Source organism: Adiantum capillus-veneris, chromosome 13, assembly GCF_014529385.1.
Source record: "Adiantum capillus-veneris isolate H3 chromosome 13, ASM1452938v2, whole genome shotgun sequence".
In the NCBI taxonomy this organism is placed as follows: domain Eukaryota; kingdom Viridiplantae; phylum Streptophyta; class Polypodiopsida; order Polypodiales; family Pteridaceae; genus Adiantum; species Adiantum capillus-veneris.
Genome location: NC_140943.1, coordinates 45,919,647 through 45,937,990, shown reverse-complemented (window position 1 = coordinate 45,937,990; position 18,344 = coordinate 45,919,647). Strand labels below are relative to the sequence as shown.

Genomic DNA, 18,344 nt, shown 5'->3' with positions numbered 1-18,344 from the left:
TGGTGCTAGGAGTGATGCCCTGCACGCTACACACTGCTCTTTCTCTCCCCTACGTGCAATTATGTGATGCCCCACAAGAGGGCTCTTCATTTGACTGATGTACAGCTGTGTGGGTTCATGCTTTTGTGCTAAGGCAAGAGCCTCCTTGAGCAGGAACAAAGGTAGCTAGATGCTTGCAAGGATTCTAGGTACTAATCCTTAATTAAGTACTTAAACTCATGATTAAGACTAAGAAACTTGAATTGTACTCGAAACAAGACTTATAAGACTCTATGTTTGATTGAGTGAATGTGTGATACAAGGGCTCCTTATAAAGGAGACAAAGAGACATAAATAAAAAGACACGTCTCTTGGTGAAGAGACACGACTTTAGACGTAAAGACACATCCTTTCGGCGAAGAGCTGCAACCATTGGGCGAAGAGTCGCACCCGTAGAGCGAAGGGGTGTGACCACTCGTCGAAGGAGTGTGGCCTTTGGCAAAGAGACGTCCATTGGGCGAAGGGGTGTTACCATCCAAGCGCAGGGGTCCTCCTTGGCATGGCAATTCACGTATCTGCAACTAGGAGTAGATGTATTGTTGTTAACATAGTCACAACCGTGACATTCCCTCACATTTAAAATGAGAGCCCGTGTCAAAGAAATGACTTTTGATGTTGATAGAACTCTGGAAAAGCATTGAATCTTCAAAAATCTTCAATCATTGAGTTATCGGAAACCTTTGTCTTGAACTTTTGCCTCTTGCGAAACCTTTTTGCTTTGATTGCTAAGTCTCATATCATTGCATTGTTCAAAGACATTTTAGAGCAATCTGGCTTAATTAGGTTAACTCCAACAAAAGGTTGATCTTCAAAATCCTGCGTGTGATGTAAGCCTTTTGGTTCAAAATCTTCCAATAACGAATCCCAAAATTCTTCAAAATCATCTTCAGGTACTGTAACTTCATGACTTGTAATTGGTATATCATCATCCAGTAAAGAATCAAAGAAAGCATAATCGTCTTCAGACTCGGAATCTGCAACTATATCTTTATCTTTGTCTTCATCGATTGATTCAAGAGAAGTTAATGAATTCAAAAATTCATCAATAATAATATCTGGATCTGCATCGGAAATCATATTCTCTTCATAATCCACTGTATCTTGCTGTTTGACTTGTACACCTGAGACTTGAATCACTCTTTCCGCATGAGAAAGCCCGTGTAAAGTCAATTCACGTCCATCTTTGAACAAATTGATAGTATGTCCTCGAAAGCTAATTGCTGGATCATATTGGAATAACCAATGTTGACAAAGAATCATGTCGTAATAAGATAAAGGCATGACTTCGAAATTCAATTGATCTACATAAGTTTGAATCTCAAACTGTAACTGTCGAACTGTCTGATCACAAGTCAAAATTGATCCATCTGCTAATTCCACATCATATAAGTGAGATGTCTTCTGAGTTGGTAAGCCAAGCTGTTGAACTATCTGAGTGTTGAGGAAATTATTCGAGCATCCGCTGTCCACCAAAATATTGATGGAGCGACCATTGAGTAGTCCAAGAAGGCTCAAAACTTGCTTTGAGAGAGGCTCCAAAACTGAAGAATTGCACTAAGCATTCTTCATAAGAATACTCGTATCCTCTGAGACACGAATCGTATTGACCACAGATTTTCCTTTATCCTCAACAGAATCTGGTTGTTCAGAATTCGATGATGTTTCCGCGTTGGAATTTCTTTTCAAGTTAGACGGATTTGGTCGCTTTGGACATTGATACCATCTATGATCACCACTGCAAATTGCACATAATCCTTCCTTCTTTGAAGTAGAAAATGCATTTGACGAAGAGCCTTGCTGAGTATTGGAATGCCGATCTTGAGAAAAATCACTTCCTTTACCACGATCAAGTGGAGGAACATGTGAAGAAGATCTGCTTTCAGATGTCGATCTTGAGAATAGAACCTTGAAGTTGAATAAGGCTGTGTTGCTGTCTGAATTGAGATTGATGTTGTTGACTTTGGCTATAGTTGTCTCTGCGATCGCGCTGTGAAAAGTGAGCGCTATTTGAAGATCTGTTACCAGGAAGAAAATTCCGTGTAGGGCGTCGATTATCGCCAAGACGCTGCACATAGGCAATTGCAGCATCCAACGTGGTAGGGTTGTATTTGTGCACATCATCCTTCAGATTGGGTTCAAGTCCGTCAATAAAACTATGAAGTTTATCGGAGGGACTAAGTGTCTCTATCTCCAGAGTTAGGAACTCTGTGATGTACGCGGCCAAGGAACCTGTCTGGCTTAGGCGGCGAAGAGGGGACCGGGCATAAAAATCCGCATTGGCAAGTTCGAACGCCTTGCAAATAGCACGCCGGAATTTATCCCAAGAAGGTGTGTGTTTACCATCAGCAACCCGTCGTTGCCACCAAAGAAATGATGTGTCCTTGAGCAAAGAACTAGCAAGTGTAACTTTTTTACTCTCAACCAAGTCTGTGTTCAATAAGTAAATCTCCATTTTGAACAGCCATTGGTCCAGCACGCGCTTGTCGTGGCGACCAGTGTATGGTTCCGACAGTTTAACATCAAGCTTCTTCTTCTGTGCAGCATTAAAAAATTTATAAAGTAATTGAAGTTCGCGATTGTCTACCTCTTCAGTTGGATCTGGTTCATTTGGTTCGTCCACTAAAGCTTCGGTAGGTGTTGAAGATGTTGCATTTGTAATTTGAGAAACAACAGGTCGACTTCGAGAAGTGTTTTCCGTGTGCATCTCATCCACGCGAGTGTGAAGTGATGCGAGGCTTATGGAAAGTGTGGCCATCTGCTTCTTGATAAAAGTAAGGGCATCATCAGATTGACCACCTCCGTCCTGAGAATTCGGCATGGTTACGCCTCAAAAGGAACTGGAACACGTGGTTCTGGGACAACCTCTGGAATTGGTTTTGGTGCCAGTGAGTCGGAAATAATGATAATTTCGGGTTCGAGAACAAGTTCTCGGAAAAGGCTCTTCTGGGAGTACGTCAAGGTAGCTCAAGTATGGCATTGGCACGCGGAACTCGTTGGCGTCGGCATCCATGCAACTGTGAGCACGAAGAGGAGCACCTAATAATTTTGGGCCTTTTAAGTGATTAAGTGTGTTCACATGGGCTTTAAAATTTTAGGGCATGTCAGTCAATGTTGGCCAGCCACTTTGGGGCTGAAATTTTGGGGTATTTTAATAAGTTAAATTCTCAATCTTATAAGGGTACTACCAGCGTAGAATATTGGCCAGCGTAAAAGATTTCAACAGGCAGCGCTTAAGCCAGCGATTCAGCGTTTTGGGAATTTCAACGCAAAAGCAAAGCAGCCAGCGAAGGGGCAGCCCAGCAGCGTGTGAATGATTTCAGCCCAGCGATTCTGCATGGTAGCCCTTGGGAAAGGCATTCTCAGCCAGCGAAGGAAGGCACAGCCATCTGGGAGTCTTTGGCGCCAAGGGGTACCGCCCAAGTGAAGGGGTGTTGCCGGATGGATTTGATAACTGTTCGCGTGAAGGGGTGCGATCCTTGGGAAGGGGCGCGAATCCTTCAAATTGAAGGGGCACGTAATAAGCAACCGGCAAAGAGGCACTTTGAGGAGGTACGGATGGCTACCAAAAGGCACAGCTTGATGAAGGGGTGCTAATGAAGAGGTGTATCACGAGGCTTCCATCAGGAAATTTTCGCACGCACATTGGGTATGCCATCCCTCCGTACATGAATCTGTATTAAGTATGTAAATGGTAGAGTTTAGGAATACCTCACAATAAGCTGGTAGCTATTATGCCATCTTTCCTCTGCTTCCATACAACACACTAGGTGAGGGTTGCGGGTAGGGTCGACAACGGCGAGGCTAGGTAGACGCCAAGTCCAAAGGCCCGGGAAAAAAATTTGCTCTGATACCACTGTAAGGATTCTAGGTACTAATCCTTAATTAAGTACTTAAACTCATGATTAAGACTAAGAAACTTGAATTGTACTCGAAACGAGACTTATAAGACTCTGTGTTTGATTGATTGAATGTGTGATACAAGGGCTCCTTATATAGGAGACGAAGAGACATAAATGAAAAGACACGTCTCTTTGTGAAGAGACACGACTTTGGACGTAAAGACACATCCTTTCGGCGAAGAGCTGCAACCATTGGGCGAAGAGTTGCACCCGTAGACCGAAGGGGTGTGACCAGTCGTCAAAGGAGTGTGGCTTTTGGCGAAGAGACACATCCTTTGGGCGAAAGGGTGTGACCATCCAAGCGCAGGGGTCCTCCTTGGCATGGCACTTCGCGTATCTGCAACTAGGAGTAGATGTATTGTTATTAACATAGTCACAATCGTGACATTGCTACTCCAAAGCAGGCACTGGTGAGGGTCATAACCTCACCGTACAGGAGCAAATTCAGCGTTGTGTATGCGCAGAAAATTGATTGTTTTTCAGCCATACAAACGCCAGAACCTTTGGGAATCGTGCCCCACTGGCAGAGGACAGCTAGGGGACTGTTTGGGGCTGAAAACAGAGCAAAAACCAGTAAATACAGAGAGCTGAATTTACTTTTTTTGGGCTGGAATCAGAGGGTATACGCCAATAGAAGTGAGTTCTAGCAGGGGAATTGGTTTCGCGCAAGTTTTGGAGCTGTTATGCTGCCAAAATTTGGCCAAACCATGTAGTATCTAGAGGGATACAGGTAAAGGATTCCCAAGACTCTACTTTGTAATTTACCCTCTCAAAGACCGAAAGGGGCGCCAATTTTGGGGCCTCCAAGTTGTCGGTGTATGCTCGGGGCATTCTAGTTTCCGAGCCATGTGTGTATTCAAGTGTTAATTCCCGTCACAGGTTTCCTTTGCACGTTCTCTCTGTGTGTGTCTAAAGTAAAGAACTTCGGGTGAAAGCCAACGCCTACCGCCCTACGGGCCGGTTTCAAGGTTTCGTTGCCGGAAAATCAATCACTTTTTCCTCAAAGAGTGAGCCTCGGTTGTTTTGGGTAAAGACACAGAGTACAGGAATGCGGGATTACACTATGGCCGACAAAGGGAAGGGCATTATGGAAGAGGGTTCCTCTTCGAAGGACAAACAGGAAATCCCTATGATTTTCAAGATTGGCGAGAGCTCACGGCCACATCAGTCTGTACCTACTGTTAATGTGAATGTCCCTCCAGTAATACAGGGCTTTATGACTGGGCAACTTGAGGATGATGCGTTCAAGACTCAATTAGTTGCCACAGTGAATGTCTTTTCCGCAGCTAGTGCAGAATCCAAGGTTTATAGAGTTCTTGCAAGCGCCACCAGTGCAACAGCAAAATAGGCAACCTACACCGCGTACGGAGCTTGTTGAGGCTCAAGCCCAAGTACTTAATGCGACTGAGCAGGAAAGGGAACACTCGCATGTTACGGAGTCAGGGGCTCTAAAATAGGTTCTCCTGTGCTTGAACAGGTGGCTAGAACGCCTATTCTATAGGTTATGCCAATTCAGCCCGCCACCTTTCAGAGCCAGCATGCTGTCTTGAATGGACAGGGAACTGGATACCAAGCTATGCACCCAGTTTTCCCACCACCCACGGTAGATCTGGGTAATTCGGGGGTTGATCAATGTTCCAAAGTATGGCTCGTTATGCGCCTGGAAGTCAGCTGTACATGCCAGGAACAGTGTTTGGGGGTATGCAAGGCATCATGCCAAACCCCATGGCCAAACCCCATGTATGGTAGTATCGGCATGCAGCAAGGTTTTCTGAGCAACCAGGGCAGTTTGAGGTGCCACAGGGTCATTTTGGCATGGCTTGTTTTTCTGGACAACAGCCAGATATCGCACCTCTGACACAAAATGTGAATGGCCAGGATGTGCCGATCATGCCTACTACAGTGCCCATGTTGCAGACTATTCCTTATGACAACTTGGGGGTACTGGAGAAGCCGAAAGCTTACAAAGAAGGTGGTGCAGCTGTAAAGTTCAATACTTTCAGTGGCTTTGAGGATAAGACAAAGGCTCTCACTTTCCTCCAGCAATTTGATACAGCTTATGCAGGAGGGAATTTTACAGAGGCCTCGAAAGTCAGGAAAGCTGCCATTTTCTTAAAGGACAATGCGCTTACATGGTGGACGACATTGTTAATGCAAGGGCAGGCACCCGCCACTTGGGTTTACTTCAAGCAAACAATTGCATCTGCTGTCAAATGAATTTGAAGCCGACGTCATGACAGATTGGCACCAGCTTACTTCGGCTTCGTGCAAGAGCTTGCTGGAGTACAATAGGAGGTTTTGTAAAGTGTTACTCTCAATGACCTACAGATTTGTGCCATTGACAGAGCAGATAGAGAAGTAGAGCAGATAGAGAAGTACTGTTGTGGGTTGCCTAAAGGGCTTCGCGATTACTGTACAAAGAACAGAGTGGCTACCCTCACTCAGCTTATGGAAGTTGCGAACACTAGTCTTGCCTTTTTGAAAGGAGAGGACAGTGGGTTTCCGAGCAACGACAAAGAATGTGTACTTCGAATGCTGAAAATATTTGTTGATGCCCAAAGATGAGCTTGTCCCAAGGGTAAAGTATGAAAGCATAATACAATGAGAAAGCCCATAGGATCAAAATGAAAATTTTCACACTTAGCCCTAACAGATCAAAATTTGATAAACTGCAATAGCTGATACATTAAAACCACAAAGGCTGAAAGACTGTAAAACTGGAAAAATGGCGAGGAGAAAAAAAACCTCTCCTAAAAAGATAGTAAAAAGTGCCCTAACAACATACTGAAGAGAAGAGAGGGTCTACATCAGCCACTGACAAGCAAAATTACACAAAGAATAAGGTGTGGACGCAGAAGGAAAACGAGGAACAAAAAATAACATATGAAAACGCCATAAACTTATTCAAATTACGGCCTGCAAAACTAGACTGTAATGTAAGGACCTTCACTTCAATAAATGGATTGCAGAACAATCTCTCTGAAAATTAAGTAACGTATCCAAGGTTCACCAGCACCCTGTACAGCATAGTCACTTAAGCAAACACCACTCTAGGGTAGGTAGTAGCACATACATGCATACAAAGCCAGTTCTAAACATTGAAAGAGCTCAACCTTCTCTTTAAGTTTTTCCAATTGCCTCTTGTGCTTTTCTACTTCAGACGAAAGCGATTTGTTTTGAGAGCGCAAACTGGAATCTTCTTCTTCTTCGTCATCTGCATAATTCCACACTTAAAACCCTTGCTTTAAAGCAATAAAAACATTAAATATGGTCAATCATTGAAATGGTACATTACTAGATATTTACCTTCTGAATCATCTTCTTGAAGATCGGTAGGTGTAATGTCAATGAAATCCCCATCTGGATCCTGTAAAAACACTTTAAATACTTGTATCAAACTTAAGAATGGACATGACTGATGATTTTGTACCTCTGCAAGGGCACCTTCGTCAAAATCATCATTATCATCATCAGATGAGATTGAAGCATTATCATCACTACTCATGAACTTTCCATCCAAAAACTCATCAGCATTCATATCTTTGATTTTCCTGCACAGGAAGGTTACTTGTTCTTATGTCATGTGATGTTTTAGAGTCAAAAACAATGTATATACATGCTACACATGCACAAAATATTCGTGGGTATCAGATAGAGACAATTACTTTGTTGCAAGCTTCTCCACAGGTGCCTCACTTTTCCCAACTTCTTGCCTTCCAGCTTCACATGTTACAAATAGCAAGGTTAATAGCAAAGTCCATTCACTCAACCAAAGCGTGACTATCAATAGGTACAGAAGAAGGACACTGGAAAACATGAGCTATGACGAACACAAGCATCCAAACTTGATGTATGCATTCTGCGTACTGATGCTGGTGAAACAAAAATGATTACTACAACAAGCCAGAAGCAATCGTGAAATTGAGCAAAAGGAGTAGACAAGGAAGTCGATCACCTGAAGAGAATGACGCGAGCTTCCGCTTGAAGGATTTTTTGATGGGTTTGAGCTTGCGCCTGTGGGCAATGGCGGATTTGAGATGCTTCTTAGCAAACTTCTTCGCACTCTTCACCGTTTTCCCCATATTCCGTACTCTGCTAAGCCCCGCGATGAAGGTTTTAATGCGGGTTTTAGTTCGAGAGCCAGTCCGCTATAGTGATTGCTTCACTTTGGAAATGGTGTAAATTAAAACAAGTGAAAGGGTCACGGTAGCTTTCCAAAATAATAAAAAAGTGATAAAATCATTGGGTTGAGTTTAACACAAATCAATGTTTAGGAAAGGACTGCCTCAACTTAGTCTTGAGGCAATTGAAACTCGAGACTAGTCGATTGTAAACCATGGTAAAGGGAAGAAAAATTGGTGAAATATGTGAGAAAATAGTTCAAAAATTCTACAAATTTCAAAATTGTTGCTAGTATTTTTTATTTGCTTCTTTGCTAAGAGGCAACTCGACTGACGACTGCTTAATAAAAGAGACTTTCTTAAACATCAAATGGAATTAATCTATAGAATGAAAGAAAGTCAAGCCATGTGAGGCTAGAAAATGAAAGGTGAAATAAAAAGAACTCACTAATATATATGTATGTGTGTGTGTGTGTATATATATGTATGTATAAAATTACTAGAAATATGCAAGGTGAAGCTTCACTTTAGCTTCTAAAACAATAGAATGCAATAAAAAGTTAAGACATGTCACGATGTGAAATGAAAGGTGAAATAAAAAGATCCATTAATATTTTAAAAATCGAAATAACATTCAAGGTAAGTTTCAATCATCACTGAAAACATTGAAAGTATGCCTAACTCAACACTCCTTTAAGGCTTCTTTTAGAAAGCCAAAAAGTAAAAAAAGCGAAATAGTGTTCTACCTTTCACTTCATATCATTGCTCAATGCTTCTTCACAAGGTTTTGTAGCATCTCTCCACAAAGCTTTTGTTGAAAGCTTTATGAACTCACAATACAAATGAAACTTGGCATTAACGAATGTGTGGAGGAGAAAATCTTCACATTTTAGTTTTGAAAGATGGAGGGAGATGCATTTCATGCATTGAGATGCTTGTGTCCATTGGAAATAAAAAAGACCATACATATGTGTGGTGTATGTATGGTGTGGAGTTGGTGCCATTCTCCACATCTCTAATAATAACGTAGAGATTGTGTCCTTCTCCCGTCGCTTTTAGCCCCTCCGGTGTTGGAGAGGGACTTATGCTTGTTCTTCATTGTTGAAGGGGCTTTCTTATTGAAAAAGTTGCAAATGTGGAGTTACCTTTAATTTCTTGGACTTGTGAGATTTGCATTTATATGGACACCATGTTGTGGCTTACCCTCCAAATGCCTAAATATCACATGCATTGAGGCAACCATCCACTCGCTCCTCAAGGCTTCATCTTGATCTACAACTTGCTTTCTCCATTTTATTTTATTTTGAAAAATTAGAATTTCACCAAAAGAAAAAAATCCCGTTTAGTAAGTTGTTTTAGTCTAGTTGCTTCCCTTCTTCTGCACCTACATAGTATGGGAAGAGCCTTATGGACTTCCTTCAGATTTAACGATCCCATCTATCATGTTGTTGTGGGTGATCGTGTCCAGAAAGTATCCCCTCATTGATGCCTTTGAGGGGGAGATTTGGGTCCTTTAATGAGTTATCTTTTGGACTAGGCTATCAAAGGGCAAGAACAGAATTGGCTTTGGCAGGCACTTCTTCAACTTCTTTTCTTAGGTTGAGGGCACGTGGAAGAAAAAATACGCAGCTGAAGGAAGATGACATATTTGTTGATGACAAGGATTGGCACCGTCATTGGTTGAGGGTATACCAGCACGCAGACTGCAATATGTGATAATCATGGCAAAAGGGCAGCCTGCACACTGCCTTTGTTAGCAACGTGAATGGTCTGCAACCTGCACCATCGATACAAGATAGCAATTTGAATGAACAACACAACCAGCAGACAATAGGAACATGAGAGAGAAGTTGTCAAGGTTGGATAACTACATCTGGTAGGCAAAAGCAACATGAGAGCACAATTGTCAGAGTCGGATGGCAGCAGCAAGGTCACAAGGTGCAACTTCAAGAGGTCTTAGGCGAGGTTCTTTGTTGGAATTAGGGTTGCAGAGCAACGCACACAGCTTGGAGAAGACGAAGGAAGCTCAAGGCACACAATAGAGAGTGTATTACTAAGTGTGCAATGGAAAGATAGATAGCCCTAGAGTGATGGGCGTATATACAATGCACGGGGAGAAAAACCTCCTAAAGAGGGAAAAAATGCCCCGGCGGTCCTAGTGTATTCACACACATCACTATCACATGTATATGGTAACAAATCCCCCCTGGAGTGATGCGGTGAACGAGAGCTGGCACATGAGTAAAGGGAAGTGCCATGCCCTCAGCATGATCAATCCACAAAGGGGAGTAAGCCCAAAGCTTTGCGGAAAGCTTCAAGCTTCTCACGAGACAATGCCTTTGTGAAAAGATCTGCAAGATTGTCCTGTGTTAGCACATAAGCCAAGCTGATCTCTCCTGCTGAGAGCCTCTCCCTGACATAGTGGTAATGCACCTCAATGTGCTTTGTGCGAGCATGAAAAACTGGGTTCCTCGCAACTGCCAATGCGCTTTGACCGTCAGTGTAGATAGTGTTGGCAGTGTCCTGTCCAACACCCAAATCAGCCACATAAGGCGTCTGAGCCATACACACCCAACCATAGCTGTGGAAGACTACCCTGTACTCAGCCTCACAACTCGAAGTGGCCACAGTAGGTTGCTTCTTGCTCAACCATGATATACATGAACTGCCAAGCATGAAACAAAAACCACTTGTGGACACTCGCGTGTCAAAACAACCAGCCCAATCTGAGTTCGAAAAAGCATGTAAGTCTGGCGGCAATGATTCCCCCTTGGGATAAAACAAGCCAAGGTGTAAACTGCCACTAAGTTAGCGGAAAATTCTCTTGACAGCCTGCCAATGCTTAGACCCCGGGCTATGCATGAATCTGTTGACTGTGAGACTGCAAACTGAATATCTAGCCTCGTGTTGCATACATAAATGAGGCAGCCAACAGCAGTTTGGTAAAGAGTGACATCAGCAGAATCGTCGGCATCATGTAGACTCAACTTCAAACCTGTTTCCATGGGAGTGGCAATAGGTCTGCAATCCTCAAATCCAAACTTACATAGCAATGTCTCTATGTAACTTTTCTGACACAAGGCAATACCACCATCACATTGCTTAAACTGTATACCCAAGTAATGATGCAACAACCCCAAATATTTCATCTTGAAAGTAGCATTCAAATCAGCCTTAAATTCAACAATATGTCTCTCATTTGGTCGAGTGATCAGCAAATCATCCACATAAAGAATCACAATGAGAAGTACATCACCCTCACGCTTTACATACAATGTGCTTTCTGTTGGACTGTTACGAAAGCCTCGTTTAACCAAATGAGTGTCATCTTTCTCATACCAAGCACGAGGAGATTTCTTCAACCCATACAAAGCCTTCTTACATTTGCACACTTTGTCCTCTTGTCCTTTTATGACAAAATCACGAGGCTGCATTACATAAACTTCCTCAAATATGTCACCATTCAAGAAAGCAGTAACAATGTCTGATTGATGTACATCCCAACCAAAATGAGCTGCCAATGCACATAGAAAACGCACAGTAGTCATACGACAAGTGGGAGAAAAAGTCTCTTCATAATCTATGCCTTTTTGTTGTGCATAACCCTTTGCAACAAGTTGAGCCTTACGGCGATCGATCTCACCATCCGGCTTGCGTTTCAACTTGTAAACCCACTTCGTACCGATGGCCTTTTTGCGAGGAGGCAAATCACATAAAGTCCATGTGTCATTTCCTATAAGTGCATCATATTCTGATTGCATGGAAGCCATCCAATTTTCTAAATTCTGTGCTTCATCAAAAGACAGACGCTCCTCAACATCATGTAAACTAGACACAGCCAAAGCATAACAATCTGATGCATAAGATGCATGGCGAGAGCCTGAACGTGTACGACTAGACAAAGGTGCATCCAATTTACTGTCACGCAATGTGTGCACTAGCCATTTTGGCATACCTCTAGCCTGCTCATTTTCAGCCCTTTCCTCATCAAGTACATCATGTACATCTGCATCAGTAATAGGTTGATCTGTAACATTTTCAAAAACCCCCATCGGCTGTACATGTGCCTCATTGGAACTTACATTCGTATTTCCACCACTGAAAAGAGGCAACAAAGTGTCATAAATGTCCTGTGAGCTTACATTACTGTCTCTAGTACATGACAGCAAGGGCTGAACAGAATCTTCAACAAACACTACATCTCGTGAAACCAGATACGTTTTGTTTGCGGATGATACAACCTGTAACCTTTGCTTTCAGCACTATAACCAACAAAAATACATTTCACAGCCTTATCATCCAATTTTTTGCGCTGCACTTGTGGCACCAAAGCATATGCCAAACAACCAAAAACACGCATGTGCTCAATAGAAGGCTTTCTATCATGCCATGCTTCATACGGAGTAATAGATTGCAAAGCTTTCGTAAGACACCTGTTAAGTACATAAGTGGCACACATGATGGCCTCAAGCCAAAAATAATGCGGCAAAGCTTGACTTTTAACCATACATCGTGCCATTTTCGTAAGTGACCTGTTTTTCCTCTCAGCAACACCATTTTGTTGAGGTGTATAAGGCATTGTACATTGGTGTTTTATCCCACGACTAGCAAGAAATACATTGAATTCATGAGACATATACTCCCCCCCTCAATCGGAACGGAGGGTGCCCATAGTACATTTCGAGACATTTTCAGCCATAGCCATAAATTGTTTGAAGCACATAAAAACTTCGGACTTCGCTTTAAGCGGAAATACCCATGCATGCCTGGAGTAATCATCAATGAAAGTCACGAATTACAGGTAATTTCCCAAGGACGGAGTTTGCATGGGCCCACAAACATCACTATGCGCAAGTTGCAACCTGCATGTGGCCTGAACTGAACGATCCTTTGGAAACTTAGAACGCTGCATCTTGCCCAAACTACGGCCTTCACAAACATGTTTGACAGGTGTTTCAAGAGGCGGCAAAGAAGCAACCATATCACATTTTTGCAAACGCAGCAAACTGGCAAAATTTAGAGGACCAAAACGTGCATGCCAAAGTTTTGCATCTCAAATAGCCCTTGAATCTGCAAACAGCATTTGCAAAATTTTGTCCACACTTGTCATACAAAGTGAGCTTATACAGCCCACGGGGCACAAAAGGCCAGATGCAACAATTTCATCACCAAAACTGAGATCATGAACTGTATATCTGTCATCCACAAATTTGACTACAAGTCCAAGTCTAGCAAGTGCAGATACAGACAAGAGATTCTTCTTGATCCCAAGTACATAAAGTGCATCAACAAGTGTGAAAGAACTGCCATTAGCAGTAGTAAACACAATCTTTCCAACTCCCTGAACTGGATAAGAGGCATTATTGGCACAAGTGACTGAATTCCAATGGGGCACAGACTCGAGAGAGGTAAACAATTCACGATGTGAGGTAATGTGCTTTGTAGCACCACTGTCGAAATACCACACATGTGAATCTGCAGCAACTGACAAGCATGCATCATGGACAGCAGGATTGTAAGTGCACTCTGCGCTAAAAGCCCATTCTGCATCAACATCAGCATTACAGTCTCCTTTCACAGAAGACTCAACAATGGCTGCATTTGTAGTGGAACCGCCCTCTTTCTTCTTAGCCTCTTTGGCCTTCAACTTAGGACACGATTTGATCAAGTGATCATTAGCTTTACAATAATGGCAACGCATCTTCTTTTTGCCCTTATCACTAGAATTTCCAGACGAATTTCTGCCACCAGAAGCATTAGGAACATAATTTTTTCCACTCGCAGTAGAACCATAAGAAGTGGCTGCATTACTGTTACCACCCTTTCTTTGAGAAGCAATAAAAGCATTTTCAACTGCACGCTGCCTAGTCCTGTTTTTTCTAGAAAGTGACTCTTGCCAACAGCAATGTGCATAATGCATCAAACTTGACAACTTCAGGATTTCCTTGGGTCATAGGTCTCCAAGTACTAGCAAAAGTCTGGTAGGAATCTGGTAAGGCATCAAGAACAGTCTGCACAAGGGAACTATCTGAAATGACTTCACCTGCAGAAATAAGTTGCTCATTGATATCCTTGACACTAGCAAGGAAAGTGTCCATATCATCTTCCTCATGCATAATCTTCGACTCCAGCTCTTTACGTAGCAAAGCAATTTTAGCCTCATTGCAGCTTGCATAAAGACCTGCTAGAATATCCCAAGCATGTTTTGCAGATTTTGCTGAATGGATGTGAGAAACAATGGTGCGCTTCACAAACAACACAATCAATGCATGAGTCTGCGTATCCTTTACATCCCAACGAGCTTGTTCTATCGTAGGCAAAACAACTCTAACAGCAGCAATCCTTGCAGTAAGACCTGCAACATCCTCAACATTGCCTACATCCTTAGAACCAAGACGTACATCAATGCCCTGCACAATGTTCCAGACGCCCTTTGACACAAGAACATGTTGCATCATATAAGCCCACATAGGGTAGTTGTCCCCATCCAACCTGTCCTCAGCAAGCAGACATCTTGAACACATTTGTGTTGTTGTTGTCAGCCATGGTAAATGCTGCACCACCTGATGTGAAAACTGCCCGAAAATAGGAGAAACGGAGCGGGAACAACACGTGCTATATAGCATAAACCGTAGAAGACTATAAGGCACCTATTATGCAAAAAACAACACTGACATAAATTTTGCACAAAATGACGAAATAGCGTGTGCAGTACTGCATGTAGTGGAAACGGAGGCCGAAATGAGCCCAAATCAAAAATCTGAGCAGACCATGCTCTACGAGCTATCTTGAAATATTTGTCGACCTGCGAGCGGTCGCCAAAGCTCACTGAAATCGGAGAAAGTGAGCAGGCGTATACTGGAGCAGCTGGCGACTAAGCCCGGGAGGACGCAACCTGCTCTGATACCAATTGTTGGAATTAGGGTTGCAGAGAAACGCACATAGCTTGGAGAAGACGAAGGAAGCTAAAGGCACACAATAGAGAGTGTATTACTTAGTGTGCAATGGAAAGATAGATAGCCCTAGAGTGATGGGCGTATATACAATCCACGGGGGAAAAAACCTCCTAAAGAGGGAAAAATGCCCCAACGGTCCTAGTGTGTTCACACACATCACTGCCCATGTATATGGTAACATTCTTGATGACAGTCCTCTCTCTCTCTCTCTCTCTCTCTCTCTCTCTCTCTCTCTCTCTCTCTCTCTCTCTCTCTCTCACACACACACACACACACACACACACACACACACACACACGTATTAAATATTCTTGTCCAGATTTACCAAATACCATAATATCATAAAAAAAGACAATGATGAAATCTTGATGGTCAATAAAAATCCTATTTCAATTTCACCCATCCAATGAAGTGATTCCAAGTGGCATACTTCTCCTTCTTAAAGATTATGCGATTTTGAATGTTGTCACACCAAAAGGCAATTATAAAAGGAGCTTTCTCAAACAAGGAAATGTTGGAATTAGGGTTGCCGAGAAACACACACAGCTTGGAGAAGACGAAGGAAGCTCAAGGCACACAATAGAGAGTGTTTTACTTAGTGTGCAATGGAAAGATGGATAGCCCTAGAGTGATGGGCGTATATACAATGCACGGGGGAAAAAACCTCCTAAAGAGGGAAAAAATGCCCCGACGGTCCTAGTGTGTTCACACACATCACTACCACATGTATATGGTAACAAATCCCCCCTGGAGTGATGCGGTGAACAAGAGCTGGCACATGAGTAAAGGGAAGTGCCATGCCCAGAGGACAGGATCAGTCCACAAAGGGGAGTAAGCCCAAAGCTTTGTGGAAAGCTTCAAGCTTCTCACAAGACAATCCCTTTGTGAAAAGATCTGCAAGGTTGTCCTTTGTTGGCACATAAGCCAAGCTGATCTCTCCTGCTGAGAGCCTCTCCCTGACATAGTGGTAATGCACCTCAATGTGCTTTGTGCGAGCATGAAAAACTGGGTTCCTCGCAACTGCCAATGCGCTCTGACTGTCAGTGTAGATAGTGTTGGCAGTGTCCTGTCCAACACCCAAGTCAGCCATAAGGCGTCTGAGCCATACACACTCAATCGTAGCTGTGAAGACTGCCCTGTACTCAGCCTCACAACTCGAAGTGGCCACAGTAGGTTGCTTCTTGCTCAACCATGATATACATGAACTGCCAAGCATGAAACAAAAACCACTTGTGGACACTCGCGTGTCAAAACAACCAGCCCAATCTGAGTCCGAAAAAGCATGTAAGTCTGGCGGCAATGATCCCCCCTTGGGATAAAACAAGCCAAGATGTAAAGTGCCACTAAGGTAGCGGAAAATCCTCTTGACAGCCTGCCAATGCTTAGACCCTGGGCTATGCATAAATCTGCTGACCTGCGAGACTGCAAACTGAATATCTGGCCTCGTGTTGCATACATAAATGAGGCAGCCAACAGCAGTTTGGTAAAGAGTGACATCAGCAGGATCACCAGCATCATGTAGACTCAACTTCAAACCTGTTTCCATGGGAGTGGCAACAGGTTTGCAATCCTCAAGTCCAAACTTACATAGCAATGTCTCTATGTAACTTTTCTGACACAAGGCAATACCACCATCACACTGCTTAAACTGTATACCCAAGTAATGATGCAACAGCCCCAAATCTTTCATCTTGAAAGTAGCATTCAAATCAGCCTTAAATTCAGCAATATGTCTCTCATTTGGTCCAGTGATGAGCAAATCATCAACATAAAGAACCACAATGAGAAATACATCATCCTCATGCTTTACATACAATGTGCTTTCTGTTGGACTGTTACGAAAGCCTCGTTTCACCAAATGAGTGTCAGCTTTCTCATACCAAGCACAAGGAGATTGCTTTAACCCATACAAAGCCTTCTTACATTTGCACACTTTGTCCTCTTGTCCTTTTATGACAAAACCGCGAGGCTGCGTTACATAAACTTCCTCAAATATGTCACCATTCAAGAAAGCAGTAACAATGTCTGATTGATGTACATCCCAACCAAAATGAGCTGCCAATGCACATAGAAAATGCACAGTAGTCATACGACAAGTGGGAGCAAAAGTCTCTTCATAATCTATGCCTTTTTGTTGTGCATAACCCTTTGCAACAAGTCGAGCCTTATGGCGATCGATCTCACCATCCGGCTTGCGTTTCAACTTGTAAACCCACTTCGTACCAATGGCCTTTTTGCCAGGAGGAAAATCACATAAAGTCCATGTGTCATTCTCTATAAGTGCATCATATTCTGATTTCATGGCAGCAATCCAATTTTCTGAATTCTGTGCTTCATCAAAAGACAGAGGCTCCTCAACATCATGTAAACTAGACACAGCCAAAGCATAACAATCTGATGCATAAGATGCATGGCGAGAGCCTGAACGAGTAGGACTAGATAAAGGTGCATCCAATTTATTGTCACGCAATGTGTGCACCAGCCATTTTGGCATACCTCTAGCCTGCTCATTTTCAGCCCTTTCCTCATCAAGTACATCATGTACATCTGCATCAGTAATAGGCTGTTCTAAAACATTTTCAGAAACCCCCATAGGCTATACATTTGCCTCATTGGAACTTACATTCGTATTTCCACCACTGAAAAGAGGCAACAAAGTGTCATAAATGTCCTGTGAGCTTACATTACTGTCTCTAGTACATGACAGCAAGGGTTGAACAGAATCTTCCACAAACACTACATCCCGTGAAACCAGAATACGTTTTGTTTCGGATGATACAACCTGTAACCTTTGCTTTCAGCACTATAACCAACAAAAATACATTTGACAGCCTTATCATCCAATTTTCTGCGCTGCACTTGTGGCACCAAAGCATATGCCAAACAGCCAAAAACACGCATGTGCTCAATAGAAGGCTTTCTATCATGCCATGCTTCATATGGAGTAATAGACTGCAAAGCTTTCATAGGACACCTGTTAAGTACATAAGTGGCACACATGATGGCCTCAAGCCAAAAAGAATGCGGCAAAGCTTGACTTTTGACCATACATCGTGCCATTTCCATTAGTGACCTGTTTTTCCTCTCAGCAACACCATTTTGCTGAGGTGTATAAGGCACTGTACATTGGTGTTTTATCCCACGACTAGCCAGAAATGCATTAAATTCATGAGACATATACTCCCCCCCCTCGATCGGAACGGAGGGTGCCCATAGTACATTTTGAGACATTTTCAGCCATAGCCAAAAATTGTTTGAAGCACATAAAAACTTCGGACTTCGCTTTAAGCGGAAATACCCATGCATGCCTGGAGTAATCATCAATGAAA

The 18,344-nt window shown here is 42.8% G+C and overlaps 1 protein-coding gene across 1 annotated transcript in view; it reads right to left on the bottom strand.

The window, feature by feature from the left end:
* The window catches only part of LOC147443913 (Noc2p family), a 78,255-nt gene extending 70,158 nt beyond the window's left edge, over window positions 1-8,097 (bottom strand). The window contains exons 1-5 of the mRNA XM_086526711.1: window positions 7,894-8,097; window positions 7,604-7,658; window positions 7,369-7,489; window positions 7,245-7,305; window positions 7,052-7,152 (exon numbers count right to left, since the gene is read on the bottom strand). Of these exons, the coding sequence (XP_086382837.1) occupies window positions 7,052-7,152; window positions 7,245-7,305; window positions 7,369-7,489; window positions 7,604-7,658; window positions 7,894-8,020 (465 nt within the window). The 5' untranslated portion in view covers window positions 8,021-8,097. The remainder of the gene's footprint in view (window positions 1-7,051; window positions 7,153-7,244; window positions 7,306-7,368; window positions 7,490-7,603; window positions 7,659-7,893) is intronic.
* Window positions 8,098-18,344: the final 10,247 nt, after the last annotated feature.